General features: G+C 45.0%; 2 protein-coding genes across 2 annotated transcripts in view; one reads left to right on the top strand and one right to left on the bottom strand.

Moving 5' to 3' along the window:
• The window catches only part of fam102aa (family with sequence similarity 102 member Aa), a 27359-nt gene extending 23125 nt beyond the window's left edge, over positions 1-4234 (top strand). Inside the window, exons 8-12 of the mRNA XM_046350386.1 lie at positions 1595-1702; positions 1800-1995; positions 2165-2286; positions 2399-2468; positions 2587-4234. Coding sequence (XP_046206342.1) covers positions 1595-1702; positions 1800-1995; positions 2165-2286; positions 2399-2468; positions 2587-2632 — 542 coding nt within the window. The 3' untranslated portion in view covers positions 2633-4234. The remainder of the gene's footprint in view (positions 1-1594; positions 1703-1799; positions 1996-2164; positions 2287-2398; positions 2469-2586) is intronic.
• LOC124036167 lies at positions 4230-6178 on the bottom strand. The gene is made up of 4 exons (XM_046350385.1): positions 5444-6178; positions 5172-5281; positions 4874-5089; positions 4230-4643 (listed from the first exon to the last, which is right to left on the bottom strand). Exons 1-4 carry the CDS (start codon positions 5782-5784, stop codon positions 4495-4497), a joined length of 816 nt encoding a protein of 271 aa, XP_046206341.1. The 5' UTR covers positions 5785-6178; the 3' UTR covers positions 4230-4494.
• Between the last annotated feature and the right edge of the window lie 13999 nt (positions 6179-20177).

The raw sequence follows: 20177 nt of genomic DNA, 5'->3' as shown, positions 1-20177 counted from the left end.
AAAGGTAGACGTGGGGAGGTTAAAGTCGCCCAGAACTGTGAGAGGTGAGCCGTCCTCAGGAAAGGAGCTTATCAAGGCATCAAGCTCATTGATGAACTCTCCGAGGGAACCTGGAGGGCGATAAATGATAAGGATGTTAAGCTTGAAAGGGCTAGTAACTGTGACAGCATGGAATTCAAAGGAGGCGATAGACAGATGGGTAAGGGGAGAAAGAGAGAATGACCACTTGGGAGAGATGAGGATCCCGGTGCCACCACCCCGCTGACCAGACGCTCTCGGGTGTGCGAGAACACGTGGGCGGACGAAGAGAGAGCAGTAGGAGTAGCAGTGTTGTCTGTGGTGATCCATGTTTCCGTCAGTGCCAAGAAGTCGAGGGACTGGAGGGAGGCATAGGCTGAGATGAACTCTGCCTTGTTGACCGCAGATTGGCAGTTCCAGAGGCTACCGGAGACCTGGAACTCCACGTGGGTCGTGCGCGCTGGGACCACCAGAGTAGGGTGGCCGCGGCCACGCGGTGAGGAGCGTTTGTATGGTCTGTGCAGAGAGGAGAGAACAGGGATAAACAGACACATAGTTGACAGGCTACAGAAGAGGCTACGCTAATGCAAAGGAGATTGGAATGACAAGTGGACTACACGTCTTGAATGTTCAGAAAGTTAAGCTACGTAGCAAGAATCTTATTGACTAAAATGATTAAAATGATACAGTACTGCTGAAGTAGGCCAGCTGGCAGTGGGTGCGTTGTTGACACTACACTAATCAAGTCGTTCCGTTGAGTGTAATAGTTTCTGCAGTGTTGCTATTCGGGGCTAGCAGGCTAGCTAGCAGTGTTGTTTACGTTACGTTGCGTTAAAAGAACGACAATAGATGGCTAGCGAACCTAGAAAATCGCTCTAGACTACACAATTATCTTTGATACAAAGACGGCTATGTAGCTAGCTAAGTAGCTAGCTACGATCAAACAAATCAAACCGTTGTACTGTAATGAAATGAAGTGAAAATGTGATACAACCTGTGAATGCGACCGGGTAGTTGAGTTCTATACAGAAGACGTTGGCTAGCTGTTGGCTAGCTAGCAGAGTCACCTACGTTAAGGACGACAAATAGCTGGCTAGCTAACCTCGGTAAATTAAGATAATCACTCTAAGACTACACACTCTAAACCTAAACAACACAATTATCTTGGATACGATGATACGAAGACAGCAAAGACAGCTATGTAGCTAGCTAACACTAAACTAATCAAGTCGTTCAGTTGAGTGTAATAGTTTTCCCAGTGCAGCTAATCAGTGGACGTTAGCTAGCTGGCTAGTGAAGACTACGTTAGGACGGCGAAATACGATAATTACGCAATTATCTTTGATACAGAGACGGCTATGTAGCTAGCTGAGAGGAAATTGCTAGGATAAGACAAATCAAACCGTTGTGATATAATGAAATATAATGAAAAAGTTATACTACCCGTTGGAGCGACGTGCAGATGCGACCACTCGCTCCAACCGGAACCGAAGCCATCAACACTAAACAGTTAACCCAGGTCTGGGAGACATGGTGAGGGACTGACTAATTGAGGTGTGCTTCTGGTTGATGTCAGGACTTCCAGAGGAGCCAGACCAGACCCAGGTGGCCAGCCCAGGAGAAGTGTTCCAGTCGGGCCACTCTCGCAACTCCAGCTACGCCAGCCAGCTGAGCAAGATCTCAGGTGTGTGTTCCTGTTCCCCATCTTCCCTCTCCATAGGTCATATTTCTTTGTTACTGTAATTGCACCAATGGCAGTAATGTAAACTCTTGTTCCCCAGGCTACAGCACCGAGCACTCCTGCTCCTCCAGTATGTCTGATCTCACACACCGGAGGAACACCTCCACAGGAAGCAGCACCTCTGGGGGCCTGAGTGTGACTGTAGACACCCCCCCAGAGAGGGAGAGCGACATCTGCCGGCCAGAGAGACCCCCTCGCCCCCCACGGCCCATCCTGCCATCCAACAGACCCCATAGGCAAGACCTATCTCCCACCCACCAGATGTGTTTAGCCCAATGTGTCTGTTTTCACAATCTATGAAACACTCCAATCCATCAGTGAAACACTACTGATATTGTTCTTTGTACCTGCTGTTTGTCACCTTGCTGTTGAATGACTGGGCCTTTCCCCTCCACCCGGTGATAGGAGGAAGCAGGATTCTGTGGAGAGCCATCCCTCCTGGGTGAATGACACCCGCATCGATGCTGACGATATAGTTGAAAAGATCGTCCAGAGCCAGAACTTTGGTGACATAAGTAACACTGAAGGTATGAAGGCTGCCCTTTCACTTGTACAGCACATTTTTGCAATCTCTTTTGTACATAACTGCCTCTATTGTACTGTTTCATTTGGCTCTTGGTGTGATTGTTTCCTCTTCAGACAGTAACCTGCGACTGTTTGTCAGTAGAGACGGGACCACTTCCCTGAATGAGCTACAGCTTGGAAACAGGTGAGAGCACGCACACAGGCACACACAGGCACACAGGCGCACACAGGCACACAGGCACACAGACGCACACAGGCACACAGGCACACACCTCTTACTCTCCTACTTTTCATTCTTTCAGGGTGTCCGCCGGTGTCTATGAGCCAGTTGTGATTGAGAGCCATTAGGACTGGTGAAGATGTGAGTTTAAGTTGAGGCCTCTGTGGTCAAGCTTGTGGACTAACTCCAGAAACATATGGTAGTCATCCTGGAGCACCAGCTGAGCTGGTTGCCATGAGAGGAGGACCGTACCGCACAGTTTTCATGTTTAGTTGTGGATCTGTTTACCTTATGGGGTCTGATTGATTGTAAACTGTTTTTGTCTGGTCATTTTGCACTTTATTTCTAATGTGTTGTACCCCCAGAAGATGTGGCATAAGTCTGAACTCATTTCAGCTGTATGTTGTTACAGTATCTTTGTTTCCATGGTAAATTTCTTGTCCTGTTGATCAGGAAGTGACATCATGCATTTCTCTATCCTCAGCCTTTCCACAAATATTGAACAATAACGATCGGACAAATGTAATACTGTAAAGAAAATATCCAATACACATTGTGTGCGCTACTTTAGAATGTATTTTTCTCATACATGACCCAAAGCACCAGATCATCTCTGTGATGACGGTGTTAGTCACTATTGGAGAAGAGCTGGTGATGGAGGAGAGGGAAAGTTCTCAGCACTGGTCTGACTGGTTTCAATCCCATTTAGATTGTAGTACTCTGGTGCCCCCTTGTGAAGACAAGGCCTGTTGAGGGATCAGTCTCTGATCTTCAATCATGTCCCCAAACAACTGGTAGGTCCTAGCCTGTCATTTTTAGTGTTTAGAAATCTCAAGGAACTGGGTAGGTGTAGTAATTTGGGGGAAGTTTTTATATGCTATAAGTTCTAAAACCATTAGATGGCTATTTGGTGCTGTCTGATTCTCTCCGATCTGCAAACACCAAAAGGGTTAAGAAGCTAGGGGTCAGACTTGACAATACATATTCAGCAGTCGTTTACACTGGCAGATGTCTTCAAACATTATCTTATGAAGGATCGTTCATCATTTGTTTGTTTTTCCAACCAGCTTGCTGGTTTGTTAGTTTAAAAAAAAGGAATTTATCAAGCACTACAGAGGTTTGGAAGGTTCCCTGTTAATTGTTTTTATAGAATTACATTCTCAATGATGTTGAAAAATACAGGAGAAATTGTTTTCCTACATATCTGAATGTAAACTGGGATATACTTTTTCTATCATATGTGACTAATAGAGCTGTTGTTATGGACTGAATTCTCTGAGGTTTGATACACTTGTTCAGAGTTAACATTTTGCAATGTGCTGATAAATATTATCAGTCAGTTGTCTGCCTATGAATGTCTTAAATGAGATTCTGTATTTATTGCTGTGCATTATGTACAAAATATCAGTTATCACATGGGCTTATATTGACCACAGCTGGGTTTACATTGAATGGTCTCAGGTGATGTGTGACGTTCATTGCGACAGCACTTTAGATTGAATTTGTTTTATTTTTTCCTGTGTTTGAAGAGGGGTTTAAGCTATACACACAACCCCAGTGTCCTACACATAAATTAGCATTTTGTCTAATCTTGTTACATTTTCTATTAATCTTAGATTGTAATTTTAACAAATGCACATGTATACTAGATTTGAAAATGAACAGTAATCTCAGTCTATTTTTGTGATCATCCCTAAATGTTTCATGAACAATAAAAATTAATTATATTTTTTTCTCTTCTGTTTTCAATCTTTATTAAACTAAATGGAACAATAACTTTGTTTTAAAATGTTAGTCTGGTTGTTAGTTATGCTGTTCAATGCTACCCCACTCATAAACATATAGAAAATCATGTCTCCTGCATGTATATCAGTCACATCACTGGAAATATAATCGATCTCAAGCCCAAGTTTCCCTCAGTGTCATTTCATATGCAGTAGCTTTGTCACCTTCTACTTTTTCATTGCCCATTTATCCGATAGCCCATGCTTCACAGGGTTTCCTCTCGCAGGGAGATGTATCTCCTCCTCCTACCCCCTCTGCGTTCAGTGAACATGTAACAGAGCATGCACCACAGACTTTCCTCTGGAGCGATCTGCACTCCACTGCCTGCCCTGAATGGCCGCAGAGCACAGGACCCTGTCGAAAGGAGCACAGAGGAGAGGGAAGGAGCACAGAGGAGAGGGAAGGAGCACAGAGGAGAGGGAAGGAGCACAGAGGAGAGGGAAGGAGCACAGAGGAGAGGGAAGGAGCACAGAGGAGAGGGAAGGAGCACAGAGGAGAGGTTAGAAGGGGCTCAAGAGGGCACACGATAATATAGTAAGGCACCTCCTGTCACTAGTCTATCTACATGTGGTTACACTATTTACCCAGGATAAAGTAGGCAGTGGCGCTGAGGGAGAGGATGATGAGGAAGATGGTGCCAGGACCCACGTCCCCCAGGGCACAGGCGTTTGGACAGGCACAGGGACTCTCCACCCAGATTTGCAGGGGAATGTCTCCATTAAAGTGTAGGGCGAAGGAAGTGGATATGTTGGGACTACAGCGGTAGTGTACTACTGTCAGGGGCTGGGTGTACTCTAGGACTTGAGAAAGGGAAAGGTGATATCAATGTTGAGCGCACGGACCAGAATAATAATGACACTTCTGATTTATACTTCTGCTTACCAGAATATGAAACAGACAGTGTCTGCAAGCTCTTGTTGTAATGGAATTCGTTGCCCTCATGTCTCCCATAGTTTATGTAATGACTGATGTATCTGTTATTTCTGTAAAACCTGCTCAGTAAATGAATCATTTGATTAATCTTTGGGAACCTTTGTAAATACTTAGGCCTATATTGATGCTTCACAGAATGTAATATTAACCAACACAAAAACTAATTTTATTTTAAAATATTTTTTTTAGCTATTAAGATTTTAACAAAAAAAAGTACATACCTGACTGACAAACAGGCAGCCACATCTGTGCAGTCTGTCCCTGCGAGGTCCTCTGGCTCAGAGAACGGTTGACAGGGGCTGAAGGAGAGGAGGATTTCTGCATTTGGCGGTGCGTTCTCCGAGGGCACAGGCTTTAGGTGTCCCAAGAATCCGTCTGAATCTGCCATGGCTACCAGGTTTATCACCCCTGAGCCGTCCTTCATGATGCATCTACAGTTACTCATTTTTAAACAGCCTGTCTTTCTCTTCAAGTCCGAGGGCGGAGGGTTGGACATGGAGGGAGACGACGAAATGGCACCAAAGCAGATGGATAAAGTCAAGAGAACCATTTGAAACCTCATCTTGACAATGTTGGAAGTGTAGACCTCGAGCTAGTTGTCTGTTTAGGAAGGTTCAGTAAGGCAGCCATTTGTAATGTAGCAGCACAATGCCACTGATAAACTCATTAGAGCCCAACTGCTGACACATTCCAGGTGGTTCACAAAGCTCACTCTGCTCCCAGATCACATAAATGACCAATGACACCACACACACAAACCCATGCACACAATTAGTTTTAGACCACTTCTGTATGATGTATTACATCGACCCCCATACATTGAATAATTCCCTCATATAATGAGCAGTTGCAGCGTCACCCTTTTCAGCTGGATGGAGGGAGGCAAAACCAGACAGAGTATTTTATTTATTTTATTTCACCTTTATTTAACCAGGTAGGCAAGTTGAGAACAAGTTCTCATTTACAATTGTGACCTGGCCAAGATAAAGCAAAGCAGTTCGACAGATACAACGACACAGAGTTACACATGGTGTAAAACAAACATGCAGTCAATAGTACAGTATAAACAAGTCTATATACAATGTGAGCAAATTAGGTGAGAAGGGAGGTAAAGGCAAAAAAAAGGCCATTTTGGCAAAGTAAATACAATATAGCAAGTAAAACACTGGAATGGTAGTTTTGCAATTGAAGAATGTGCAAAGTTAAAAATAATGTTAAATAAAAATTAAATATCATTTCAAAAACACAGCTGGGACAGGGACTGGATAGATTAAAACTATTCAACAAATTTCAAATGGATTGTGAAAATACAGACTTCCCATTGAGCACGTTTGTTAAAAAAAAATATCATTTCAACCAGTCAATTTAAAGTAAATGAAAATCCGACTAAGGTTTTTACATAAATCAAATTTCAAATAATCATTAGAACTATGTTGAAATTTCATTAAAAAGCATATTTTTCATCCTATATTCAATATACTGTATATTGGATGGCTGAAATTATGTTGGATTTCATATTTGATTAGACATTTATTTAACATTGTTTCAATGTTGAAAGTAAAATGGTATGTTTGAATCAACGTCACTTAGTGTAGTGTCAACAACGCACCCACTGCCAGCTAGCCTACTTCAGCAGTACTGTATCATTTTAATCATTTTAGTCAATAAGATTCTTGCTACGTAGCTTAACTTTCTGAACATTCGAGACATGTAGTCCACTTGTCATTCCAATCTCCTTTGCATTAGTGTAGCCTCTTCTGTAGCCTGTCAACTATGTGTCTGTTTATCCCTGTTCTCTCCTCTCTGCACAGACCATACAAACGCTCCACACCGCGTGGCCGCGGCCACCCTACTCTGGTGGTCCCAGCGCGCACGACCCACGTGGAGTTCCAGGTCTCCGGTAGCCTCTGGAACTGCCAATCTGCGGTCAAAAAGGCAGAGTTCATCTCAGCCTATGCCTCCCTCCATTCCCTCGACTTCTTGGCACTGACGGAAACCTGGATCACCACAGACAACACTGCTACTCCTACTGCTCTCTCTTCGTCCGCCCACGTGTTCTCGCACACCCCGAGAGCTTCTGGTCAGCGGGGTGGTGGCACCGGGATCCTCATCTCTCCCAAGTGGTCATTCTCTCTTTCTCCCCTTACCCATCTGTCTATCGCCTCCTTTGAATTCCATGCTGTCACAGTTACCAGCCCTTTCAAGCTTAACATCCTTATCATTTATCACCCTCCAGGTTCCCTCGGAGAGTTCATCAATGAGCTTGATGCCTTGATAAGCTCCTTTCCTGAGGACGGCTCACCTCTCACAGTTCTGGGCGACTTTAACCTCCCCACGTCTACCTTTGACTCTTTCCTCTCTGCCTCCTTCTTTCCACTCCTCTCCTCTTTTGACCTCACCCTCTCACCTTCCCCCTACTCACAAGGCAGGCAATACGCTCGACCTCATCTTTACTAGATGCTGTTCTTCCACTAACCTCATTGCAACTCCCCTCCAAGTCTCCGACCACTACCTTGTATCCTTTTCCCTCTTGCTCTCATCCAACACCTCCCACACTGCCCCTACTCGGATGGTATCGCGCCGTCCCAACCTTCGCTCTCTCTCCCCCCCGCTACTCTCTCCTCTTCCATCCTATCATCTCTTCCCTCCGCTCAAACCTTCTCCAACCTATCTCCTGATTCTGCCTCCTCAACCCTCCTCTCCTCCCTCTCTGCATCCTTTGACTCTCTATGTCCCCTATCCTCCAGGCCGGCTCGGTCCTCCCCTCCCGCTCCGTGGCTCGATGACTCATTGCGAGCTCACAGAACAGGGCTCCGGGCAGCCGAGCGGAAATGGAGGAAAACTCGCCTCCCTGCGGACCTGGCATCCTTTCACTCCCTCCTCTCTACATTTTCCTCCTCTGTCTCTGCTGCTAAAGCCACTTTCTACCACGCTAAATTCCAAGCATCTGCCTCTAACCCTAGGAAGCTCTTTGCCACCTTCTCCTCCCTCCTGAATCCCCCCCCTCCTCCTCCCTCTCTGCAGATGACTTCGTCAACCATTTTGAAAAGAAGGTCGACGACATCCGATCCTCGTTTGCTAAGTCAAACGACACCGCTGGTTCTGCTCACACTGCCCTACCCTGTGCTCTGACCTCTTTCTCCCCTCTCTCTCCAGATGAAATCTTGCGTCTTGTGACGGCCGGCCGCCCAACAACCTGCCCGCTTGACCCTATCCCCTCCTCTCTTCTCCAGACCATTTCCGGAGACCTTCTCCCTTACCTCACCTCGCTCATCAACTCATCCCTGACCGCTGGCTACGTCCCTTCCGTCTTCAAGAGAGCGAGAGTTGCACCCCTTCTGAAAAAACCTACACTCGATCCCTCCGATGTCAACAATTACAGACCAGTATCCCTTCTTTCTTTTCTCTCCAAAACTCTTGAACGTGCCGTCCTTGGCCAGCTCTCCCGCTATCTCTCTCTGAATGACCTTCTTGATCCAAATCAGTCAGGTTTCAAGACTAGTCATTCAACTGAGACTGCTCTCCTCTGTATCACGGAGGCGCTCCGCACTGCTAAAGATAACTCTCTCTCCTCTGCTCTCATCCTTCTAGATCTATCGGCTGCCTTCGATACTGTGAGCCATCAGATCCTCCTCTCCACCCTCTCCGAGTTGGGCATCTCCGGCGCGGCCCACGCTTGGATTGCGTCCTACCTGACAGGTCGCTCCTACCAGGTGGCGTGGCGAGAATCTGTCTCCTCACCACGCGCTCTCACCACTGGTGTCCCCCAGGGCTCTGTTCTTGGCCCTCTCCTATTCTCGCTATACACCAAGTCACTTGGCTCTGTCATAACCTCACATGGTCTCTCCTATCATTGCTATGCAGACGACACACAATTAATCTTCTCCTTTCCCCCTTCTGATGACCAGGTGGCGAATCGCATCTCTGCATGTCTGGCAGACATATCAGTGTGGATGACGGATCACCACCTCAAGCTGAACCTCGGCAAGACGGAGCTGCTCTTCCTCCCGGGGAAGGACTGCCCGTTCCATGATCTTGCCATCACGGTTGACAACTCCATTGTGTCCTCCTCCCAGAGCGCCAAGAACCTTGGCGTGATCCTGGACAACACCCTGTCGTTCTCAACCAACATCAAGGCGGTGGCCCGTTCCTGTAGGTTCATGCTCTACAACATCCGCAGAGTACGACCCTGCCTCACACAGGAAGCGGCGCAGGTCCTAATCCAGGCACTTGTCATCTCCCGTCTGGATTACTGCAACTCGCTGTTGGCTGGGCTCCCTGCCTGTGCCATTAAACCCTTCAACTCATCCAGAACGCCGCAGCCCGTCTGGTGTTCAACCTTCCCAAGTTCTCTCACGTCACCCCGCTCCTCCGTTCTCTCCACTGGCTTCCAGTTGAAGCTCGCATCCGCTACAAGACCATGGTGCTTGCCTACGGAGCTGTGAGGGGAACGGCACCTCAGTACCTCCAGGCTCTGATCAGGCCCTACACCCAAACAAGGCACTGCGTTCATCCACCTCTGGCCTGCTCGCCTCCCTACCACTGAGGAAGTACAGCTCCCGCTCAGCCCAGTCAAAACTGTTCCCTGCTCTGGCCCCCAATGGTGGATCAAACTCCCTCACGACGCCAGGACAGCGGAGTCAATCACCACCTTCCAGAGACACCTGAAACCCCACCTCTTTAAGGAATACCTAGGATAGGATAAGTATCCCTCCCCCCCCTTTAAGATTTAGATGCACTATTGTAAAGTGACTGTTCCACTGGATGTCATAAGGTGAATGCACCAATTTGTAAGTCGCTCTGGATAAGAGCGTCTGCTAAATGACTTAAATGTCACTGTTTCAACATCATGCCATCAATTATTCAATGTTATTTAGGTAGTCTACGCAAATGAGTTTGGAAGCTGATCAATGTCTAAAGGTGTTTACATTATAGCTCAGCTGAAATCAACACAGCTTATTTTCAAAGTTAAGCAGGGTGCCCAGACATGCATCTGGATGGTAAACTTGTTCTCCCTGAAGTGCATTACCCCTCATACCAGTAGGAGTCATTGTTCAGGGACGAATCATTGTTAGCTAGCAAGCTAATTTAGCAAGTGCTCTATGATGCTAGCATAGCAAGCTAAAAACGAACTTTTTCCCCAAGTCCGCTTACTAGCCAGTCCATCTAGTTACCTAGACAATGAGCTCACTGAGGCTGCCTGCAGCCCAACAATGTCACGTGACAGGCATGCCTTGAAAGAGTTCTAATCTACATTACGCGGCTACGAGACCGAGGAATGGGTAGCCTACTCCGCTCCTTGTCTTCAATGAGAGAGACTTTTCAGTGTTAGCTTATTTGGAAAATGTACTAGGCTACTGGAGGTTAATGGCACAAGAAAGTTTAATGGACTAAGCTTTCTGAACTTCACCAACGGAGTAGAGACAATACCAGGATTTGACCCTGTCAGTTGTTTGCTCTAGAGCTCAATCTCTCTGTAAATGCCATGTCTGTGGGTCTCTGTGTTTCACTCTCTCTTTGTGTATTAACCTCTCTTTTGTTTGAGCAACTCCATAGCACTTTGTCATCACCTGTGAGTATTGTTTTGGTTAGGGTGTTTGTTTGTTTTCTGGTGGGAAAAGGGGAAACCAAGACAAGTCGCCCATGGGCATACACTACCCGTAGGTAGACTTTGTTAAATACACTAGTTAGAACTGGGCGGAACACCCACTGTATTTTTGGTTAGTTAGTTAGCTGTTGTTAAAGTAGGCTAGTCTAGTTTAGGGGTGTTTTTGAATACTTGTTTCTTTCCTTGGGTCCAGCTCAGCCCCTTTTCCTGCTCCCCCCCATTACCGTGTGTTTTCAAATAAACCTTGAGTTTGACGGTAGATTTCCGTTGTCCTGGTTATTTCGTTCACACTTTTACTTTGTCACTATTATAATTTGCATGAGTTATGTTACGGGTCTCATTACCATCCCCTCTAGACTGTCGGGCCAAAAGAGATTCGTAACACCCAGAGTCCTTAGCTTAGATTGTGTCATCTGTGGATCTGTTAGGGCGGTATGCGAATTGGAGTGGGTTTAGGGTGTCCGGGAGGATGCTGTTGATGTGAGCCATGACCAGCCTTTCAAAGCACTTCATTGCTACCGATATGAGTGCCACGGGGCGGTAGTCATTTAGGAATATTAGCTTCGCTTCCTTGGGCACAGGGACTATGCTGGTCTGCTGAAACATGTAGCTATTACAGACTAGGTCAGGGAGAGGTTGAAAATGTCAGTGAAGGCACTTGACAGTTGGTCCGCTCATGCTTTGAGTACATGTCCTGGTGATACGTCTGGCCCAGCGGCTGAATGTTGACCTGTTTAAAGGTTTTGTTCACATCGGCTACTGAGAGCGTTATCACAAAGTCATCCAGAACAGCTGGTGCTCTCGTGCGTTCTGCAGTGTTGCTTGCCTCAATGCGAGCATAAAATACATTTAGTTCATCTGGTAGGCTCGCCTCACTGGGCAGCTCGCGTCTGGGTTTCCCTTTGTAGTCCGTAATAGTTTTCAAGCCCTGCCACATCAGACGAGCGTCAGAGCCGGTGTAGTAGGATTCAATCTTAGTCTTGTATTGACGCTTTGTTTGGGCATAGCGGGATTTCTTACAAGCGTCCGGATTAGTCTCCTGCCCTTTGAAAGCGCCAGCTCTAGCTTTTAGTATGTGGATATATTGAAGCAACATCTCAAGACATCAGTCAGGAAGTTAAAGCTTGGTCGCAAAAGTCAAGGTATTGGAGTGGCCATCACAAAGCTCTGACCTCAAACCTATAGAACATTTGTGGGCAGAACTGAAAAAGCATGTGCGAGCAAGGAGGCCTTACAAGCCTGGCTCAGTTACACCAGCTCTGTCAGGAGGAATGGGCCAAAATTCACCCAATATATTGTGGGAAGGTTGTGGAAGGCTACCCAAAACGTTTGACCCAAATGAAACAATTTAAAGGCAATGCTACCAAATACTAATTGAATGCATGTAAACTTCTGACCCACTGGGAATGTGATGAAAGAAATAAAAGCTGAAATAAATAATTCTCTCTACTATCATTCTGACATTTCACATTCTTAAGAAAGTTGGTGATCCTAATTGACCTGACTGGGAATAAATGTCAGGAATTGTGAAACTGAGTTTAAATGTATTTGGCTAAGGTGTATGTAAACATTCGTCTTCAACTGTAGCGTCTCTGTTCTGCCGGTGCATGGAAAATCCCACCAGCTCTATATTGTCCATTTCTTAGTTCAGCCACGTCTCGGTGAAACAACATAAGATGTTTGGTTTTAATGTCCCGTTGGTAGGATAATATTAATAATAGGTAATACATTTTATTTTCTAATGATTGCACATTAGCAAGGAGAATGGAAGGCAATTAGGAGCTTACTCGCTCGCCTCTGGCATCTCAGAAGGATCTCCAATCTGCACCCCCTTTTCCGGTGTCTTTTCTTCACGCAAAAGGCGTGGATCTGGCCCTGTTCCAGTGAACGCAGGATATCCTTCTCGTCGGACTCATTAAAGGAAAAAGTTTCTTCCAGTCCGTGGTGAGTAATCACTTTTCTGATGTCCAGAAGTTATTTTCGGTAATAAGAGACATTATGTACACTAAGTTACACAAAAAAAAATTGGTTGGGAGAATGTAAAACGTCAGCCATGTTTTTTGGTGCCATCTCTTCCTCCAACACATTGGTGCTTCTCGGTTAAGCGAGCAGTGTGTCAAGAAGCAGTGCGGCTTGGCAGGTGTGCCTTGTTAAAACTTCATTTGTGGAATTTATTTCCTTAATGCGTTTGAGCCAATCAGTTGTGTTGTGACAAGATAGGGTTGGCATACAGAAGATAACCCTATTTAGTAAAAGACCAAGTCCATATTATGGCAAGCACAGCTCAAATAAGCAAAGAGAAACAACAGTTTATAATTACTTAAAGACAAAATCAATGCAGAACATTTCAAGAACTATGAAAGTTTCTTCAAGTGCAGTCACAAAAACAATGAAGTGCTATGATTAAACTGGGTCTCACAGGAAAGGAAGACCCAGAGTTACCTCTGCTGGAGAGAATAAGTTAATTAGAGTTACCAGCCTCAGAAATTTCTGTCCAAATAAATGCTTCACAGAGTTCAAGTAACAGAGACATCTCAACTGTTCAGAGGAGACTGAGTGAATCAGACCTTCATGGTCTAATTGCTGCAAAGAAACCACTACTAAAGGACACCAATAAGAAGAGACCAACATGAGCAATGGACATTAAACTAGAGGAAATCTGTCCTTTTGTCTGATGAGTCCAAATTTGAAATATATGGTTCCAACCGCTGTGTCTTTGTGAGACGCAGAGTAGGTGAACGGATGATCCCCGCTTGTGTGATTCCCACCATGGAGGAGGTGGTGTGGGGGTGCTTTGCTGGTGACACTGTCAGTGATATATTTTTAATTGAAGGCACACTTAACCAGCATGGCTACCACAGCATTCTGCAGCGATACACCATCCCATCTGGTTTGCGCTTAGTGGGATTATCATTTGTTTTTCATCAGGACAATGACCCAACACACCTCCAGGCTGTGTAATGGCTATTTTACCAAGAAGGAGAGTGATGGAGTGCTGCATCAGATGACCTGGACTCAACAATTGAGGTGGTTTGGGATTAGTTGGACTGCAGAGCGAAGGAAAACCAGCCAACAAGTGCTCAGCATGTGGGAACTCCTTCAAGACGGTTGGAAAAGCATTCCAGGTGAAGCTGGTTGAGAGAATGTCAAGAGTGTGCAAAGCTGTCATCAAGGCAAAGGGTGGCTACTTTTAAGAATCTAAAATATATTTTGATTTGTTTAACACTTTTTGTTGGTTACTACATGTTGGTTACGACAACACCTATTCCCCTTTAAAATGTTGGCATTGATCCCCAGATCTTCAAAACGTTCTGCACCATTGAGAGCATCCTGCCCGGTTGCATCACCACCTGGTATGGGAACTGCTTGGCAACCAACCATAAGGAGCTACAGAGGATACTGTGTACTGCCCAGTAGGTCACTGGGGCCAAGCTTCGGCGCATGTGACAAATAAAATGTGATTAGATTTGAACCACTGATTATGACATTGGGAGAAAATCCTGGACAACAGTTGTGATTGTCCATTTTACTTTGACCTGTCCTCTTTTTAGGATATGTTGTCTGTTAACATGACAGCTCACTTTTTATTTGATTGAGCACCATTCAGGTTAGGCTATTTGATGGGAGAAACCTGCATGATGTAAAAAGTGTCTCTCATTACATTGTTATACATTTTATCTCCAGCTTGTAAGCTACAGAAAAGGCCACATACTCTTTCTACCATATCCTATATCTGTTTCATGATTTATGTTACATTATTTGTTTGACAGAACATTGCTGGAACGCTACAGAGATGAGTCTCTCCAGCGCCCTGGAGAGGTGTACTGGGAATGGACAAGCTAAATATTTTGCACCCCTGCCTTTGACGAAGTGGGCACTGCTCATCAAAGGGAGGCATCCTCACCTAAAAAGCCCATATGCCCCTGGATGAGAGAAATTTTCATTGTTTTTTGGCAGAATTAGGTGAGGTTTTATGTGTTGTTGGATGTGTGACTTGGGCAGTTTAGCTCAGAAAATGCCTCCCTCGTCAATCTGCTGCCATAGGCGGCCACCTAATCCAGTTTAATGAGTGGGCCACTATGATGGAATTAAGTAAAACCAGAAGTCCACACCCCTATCTCAATCTATGGATAATTTATGAACGGGCCAACTTTAGCTAGCTACCCACCTGAGGACAACAATACAATGTGATACAACAACAAAAACAAAAAAAATTACTGTCATAAATTTCTGGCTTGATGTGATTGGAGTGAAGCCAAATCCAAACTGGCTTCCCTTGATACTTTTTATTTTATTTGGTGAGCCAGCACCATTCACAGTTGAGCTCACACAGTTTAGCTCAAGGCTGATTGGATTTTATTGTAGTTTTTTACCAAGGGAGGCCAAATGCTCGCTGACTTCCCTTGCATTCAATAGTACGGGTGGCAACAATATTATACTTTTTGACCAGCAGGCCTTTTGCCTTCTGGTAGGCCATCATTGTCAGTAAGAATTTGTTCTTAATTAACTGACTTGCCTAGTTAAATAAAGATAAGAAAAAAAGAAAGATGGCTTACATGTACAGAGACTGGGGAGGGGTGCTGTTTCACTCACTCAGATGCTTTCTCTGGTGAGATACATTCAGCCTCTTGTGAATTGAAGGAAAATTATGAAACGCAGAGAGATGAAAGATACATTATTTAGTATGTTTTTGTTGTTTGTTTTGTTCTTTTATGGTACATTTTTTTGGGGGGGAAGCCTGGCTTCCCTTGACTCCATGAGTATCAGCCACTGCACCTTGTACATACTACTAATCTAATTCACAACAGTAAGGTGAGGCCCCGACTGAGTTCCTACATTTTTTGGGGTATAATGTCAAAGTCCTGACCTTAACATGATCGAGATGTTGTGGCAGAACCTGAGACGAGTAGGTCATGCACGAAAACCTACAAATGTCCCTGCGTTAAAGCAGTTCTGCATGGAATCGGGGGCCAAAGTTTCTCCACAGCGATCTGAGAGACTGATCAACAACTCTAGGAAGCGTTTGGTTGCAGTCATTACAGTTAAAGTTGGCACAACCAGTTATTGAGTGTAAGGGGGCAATTACAGTGCCTTCAGAAAGTATTCATACCCCTTGACTTATTCCACATGTTGTTGTGTTACAATCTGAATTCATAATGGTCAGCAACTCCAGTGTAGATTTGGCCTTTGGTGTTTTAGGTTATTATCCTGCTGAAAGGTGAATTTGTCTCCCAGTGTCAGTTGAAAAGCAGAATGAACCAGTTTCCTATCAGATTTTGCCTGTGCTCATAGCTGTATTCTGTTTTTTTATCCTAAAAAAACTCCCTTGCCGATGGCAAGCATACCCATAACATGATGCAGCCGCCACCATGCTTTAAAATTCGAATGGTACTCAGTGATATATTGTGTTGGATTTGCCCTGAAACATAACGCTTTGTGTTTAGGATGGACATTTTATTTCTTTGCCACTTTTGCAGTGTCACTGAAGTGTCTTGTTGCAAACAGGAATGCATGTTTTGGGATATACACTGCTCAAAATAAATAAAGGGAACACTTAAACAACACAATGTAAGTCAATCACACTTCTGTGAATTCAAACTGTCCACTTAGGAAGCAACACTGATTGACAATAAATTTCACATGCTGTTGTGCAAATGGAATAGACAACGGGTGGAAATTATAGGCAATTAGCAAGACACCCCCAATAAAGGAGTGGTTCTGCAGGTGGTGACCACAGACCACTTCTCAGTTCCTATGCTTCCTGGGTGATGTTTTGGTCACTTTTGAATGCTGGCGGTGCTTTCACTCTAGTGGTAGCAACCCACACAAGTGGCTCAGTTAGTGCAGCTCATCCAGGATGGCCCATCAATGCGAGCTGTGGCAAGAAGGTTTGCTGTGACTGTCAGCATGGTTTCCAGAGCATGGAGGCGCTACCAGGAGACAGGCCAGTACATCAGGAGACGTGGAGGAGGGCAACAACCCAGCAGCAGGACCGCTACCTCCGCCTTTGTGCTAGGAGGAGCAGGAGGAGCACTGCCAGAGCCCTGCAAAATGACCTCCAGCAGGCCACAAATGTGCATTTGTCTGCTCAAACGGTCAGTAACAGACTCCATGAGGGTGGTATGAGGGCCCGACGTCCACAGGTGGGGGTTGTGCTTACAGACCAACACCGTGCAGGACGTTTGGCATTTGCCAGAGAACACCAAGATTGTCAAATTCGCCACTGGCGCCCTGTGCTCTTCACAGACTGTCCAGGAGTTAGTGGATGCTTTAGTCCAGGTCTGGGAGGAGATCCCTCAGGAGACCATCCGCCACCTCATCAGGAGCATGCCCAGGCGTTGTAGGGAGGTCATACAGGCACGTGAAGGCCACACACTACTGAGCCTCATTTTGACTTGTTTTAAGGACATTATATCAAAGTTGGATCAGCCTGTAGTGTGGTTTTCCACTTTAATTTTGAGTGTGACTCCAAATCCAGACCTCCATGGGTTGATCAATTTGATTTCCATTGATCATTTTTGTGTGATTTTTTTTGTCAGCCCATTCAACTATGTAAAGAAAAAAGTATTTAATTAGAATATTTCATTTATTCAGATCTAGGATGTGTTATTTTAGTGTTCCCTTTATTTTTTTGAGCAGTGTATGTATTCTGTACAGGCTTCCTTCTTTTCACTCTGTCATTTAGGTTATTATTGTGGAGTAACTGCAATGTTGTTGATCCATCCTCAGTTTTCTCGTATCACAGACATTCAACTCTATAACTGGCCTCGTGGTGAAATCCCTGAGTGATTTCCTTCCTTCCTTCCATCCAAAGCCAAATGAATAACTTCACCTTGCGAGAAAGGATGTCCAGGTTCTGCTTTTTTTTATTTTACACATCTACCAATCTGTGCCCTTCTTTAAGAGGCATTGAAAAACCTCTGTGGTTGAATCTGTGCTTGAAATTCACTGCATGACGGCGGGACCTTAATTAATTATCTGAATGTGTGTTTTACAGAGATGGGGTGGTTAGTCAAATCATGTTACCCAGTAATATTGAACACGGAATGAGTCCATGCAACTTATTATGTGATTTGTAAGCACATTTTTATTGCTGTACGTATTTTGACTTGCCATAACAAAGGGGTTGAATACGTATTGCCATAACAAAGGGGTTGAATACGTATTGCCATAACAAAGGGGTTGAATACGTATTGCCATAACAAAGGGGTTGAATACGTATTGCCATAACAAAGGGGTTGAATACGATTGCCATAACAAAGGGGTTGAATACTCATTGACTCAAGACATTTCAACTTTCAATATTGTATTTATTCCTAAAATTCTCTACAAACAAAATTCCACTTTGACATTATGGGATATTGTGTTTAAATCCGTGGCACACAATCCAAATGTAATCCATTTTATTGGCTATTTATTGGCTATAAACACAAAATGTGGAAAAAGTAAAGGGGTGTGAATACTTTCCGAAGGCACTGTACTTTTTCAAACAGGGGCTTTAGGTGTTGCATAACATTGTTTATTAAATAAATGAAATAAGCATCAAAAGGGCGTTATTTGTTCACTCAGGTTCCCTTTATCTAACATTAATGTTTTGGTTGAAGATAACAACATCATTCAGTGTCCAAATATGCAAAAATAGTGAAAATCAGAAAGGGGGCAAATGCTTATTCACGGCACTGTATTTTGGGGAAATAATCAAAATAGCAAGTTGTGTTTATTTTCATACTAATACATGAAAGCAAAATTTCTCTGGCCTACTGGGCAAAAAGGAGGGCTCCACCACCTCCCAATTCAATTAACCCCTGGCTGTCAGATTACTACTGGCTGTCAGATTACTACAAGGCTTACAATCAAATTCAAAGCAATTGGCGCACTACTTAAACAAAACTTGTGTACTTTTTTTGTTGCCTACTTAAATGTTTTGGTCTTGAGCTAGTATATGGTGACTGCCATACCCAACTGACGCCCCTAGAGGTGCACCCAACCCGAGCGGTTTCATGGGAGAAGCAGATCCTACGGAACCACATCCTGGACCTGAAAAGATGTCTGGACAGCATGTAGCAGCAGCTGGATGAGAGTGAGTAGTGGATCACGCCATCTATTCAACAGAGGGATTTCTCCCTTGCTGGTAAGGTGCTCCAGGAGGGGAAGGGAAACCACTCCGTGCAAACCTCTGTCAGACAGCAGCTCAGACTGCCATCAATCAGACCATTGCCAACCAGACCGCCGTTGACCAGACTGCCACCGTCCAGATCACCGACGACCAGACCGTCCAGACCACCGATGACCAGACCATCCAGACCACCGACGACCAGACCGCCACTGACCAGAATGCCCAGACCACCTTTGATCAGACTGTCCAGACCGCCACCACCCATAGCACCAACGACCACACCGCTGTCAACCAGAACGCTGACGACCCGGTCGACCACAACGCCCTCAAACAGGGCGTTGTGTCAAACAGCCATCGACCAAACCGTCCAGAACATCGACCATATCGCTGACCACACTTCTGACCACTACAGCAACGACAACATCTGCCATTCCTCAGATGGCTACACAGAGCCTGTGTGATCAGGTCCAGAACTAGGCAAGCTACACAGAGCGATGCGGTGCCTAGAGAGGATCTGCAAGGTAAGATTGCCACTGCTCTGCAGGGACTGGGGATGGTAGAAATCCGAAGCCTGGAGGGTCTGAGGTGTGCAAACTAGAGGTCGACCGAATATGATTTTTCAACGCCGATACCGATTTATTCGGCGACCAAAAAAAGCTGCTACCGATTAATCGGCCGATTTTTATATACAGTTGGGAGAACAAGTATTTGATACACTGCCGATTTTACAGGTTTTCCTACTTACAAAGCATGTAGAGGTCTACATAATTTTTTTATCATAGGTACACTTCAACTGTGAGAGACGGAATCTAAAACAAAAATCCAGAAAATCACATTGTATGATTTTTAAGTAATTAGTTTGCATTTTATTGCATGACATAAGTATTTGATACATCAGAAAAGCAGAACTTAATATTTGGTACAGAAACCTTTGTTTGCAATTACAGAGATCATACGTTTCCTGTAGTTCTTGACTAGGTTTGCACACACTGCAGCAGGGTGTTTTGGCCCACTCCTCCATACAGACCTTCTCCAGATCCTTCAGGTTTTGGGGCTGTCGCTGGGCAATACGGACTTTCAGTTCCCTCCAAAGATTTTCTATTGGGTTCAGGTCTGGAGACTGGCTAGGCCCCTCCAGGACCTTGAGATGCTTCTTACGGAGCCACTCCTTAGTTGCCCTGGCTGTGTGTTTCGGGTCATTGTCATGCTGGAAGACCCAGCCACGACCCAT

Source organism: Oncorhynchus gorbuscha, linkage group LG05 (genome assembly GCF_021184085.1).
Source record: "Oncorhynchus gorbuscha isolate QuinsamMale2020 ecotype Even-year linkage group LG05, OgorEven_v1.0, whole genome shotgun sequence".
In the NCBI taxonomy this organism is placed as follows: Eukaryota; Metazoa; Chordata; class Actinopteri; order Salmoniformes; family Salmonidae; genus Oncorhynchus; species Oncorhynchus gorbuscha.
This window is presented reverse-complemented; position numbering and strand designations above follow the sequence as displayed.

Bases quoted from the DNA above. Each gene is read 5' to 3' on its own strand.
- LOC124036167 (XM_046350385.1), bottom strand. From the start codon at position 5,784: ATGAGGTTTCAAATGGTTCTCTTGACTTTATCCATCTGCTTTGGTGCC. The intron at 5,282-5,443 runs GTATGTACTTTT...TTTACTGAGCAG, and splicing joins GCTGCCTGTTTGTCAGTCAG to GTTTTACAGAAATAACAGAT. The intron at 5,090-5,171 runs GTAAGCAGAAGT...CCCTTTCTCAAG, and splicing joins ACTGTCTGTTTCATATTCTG to TCCTAGAGTACACCCAGCCC.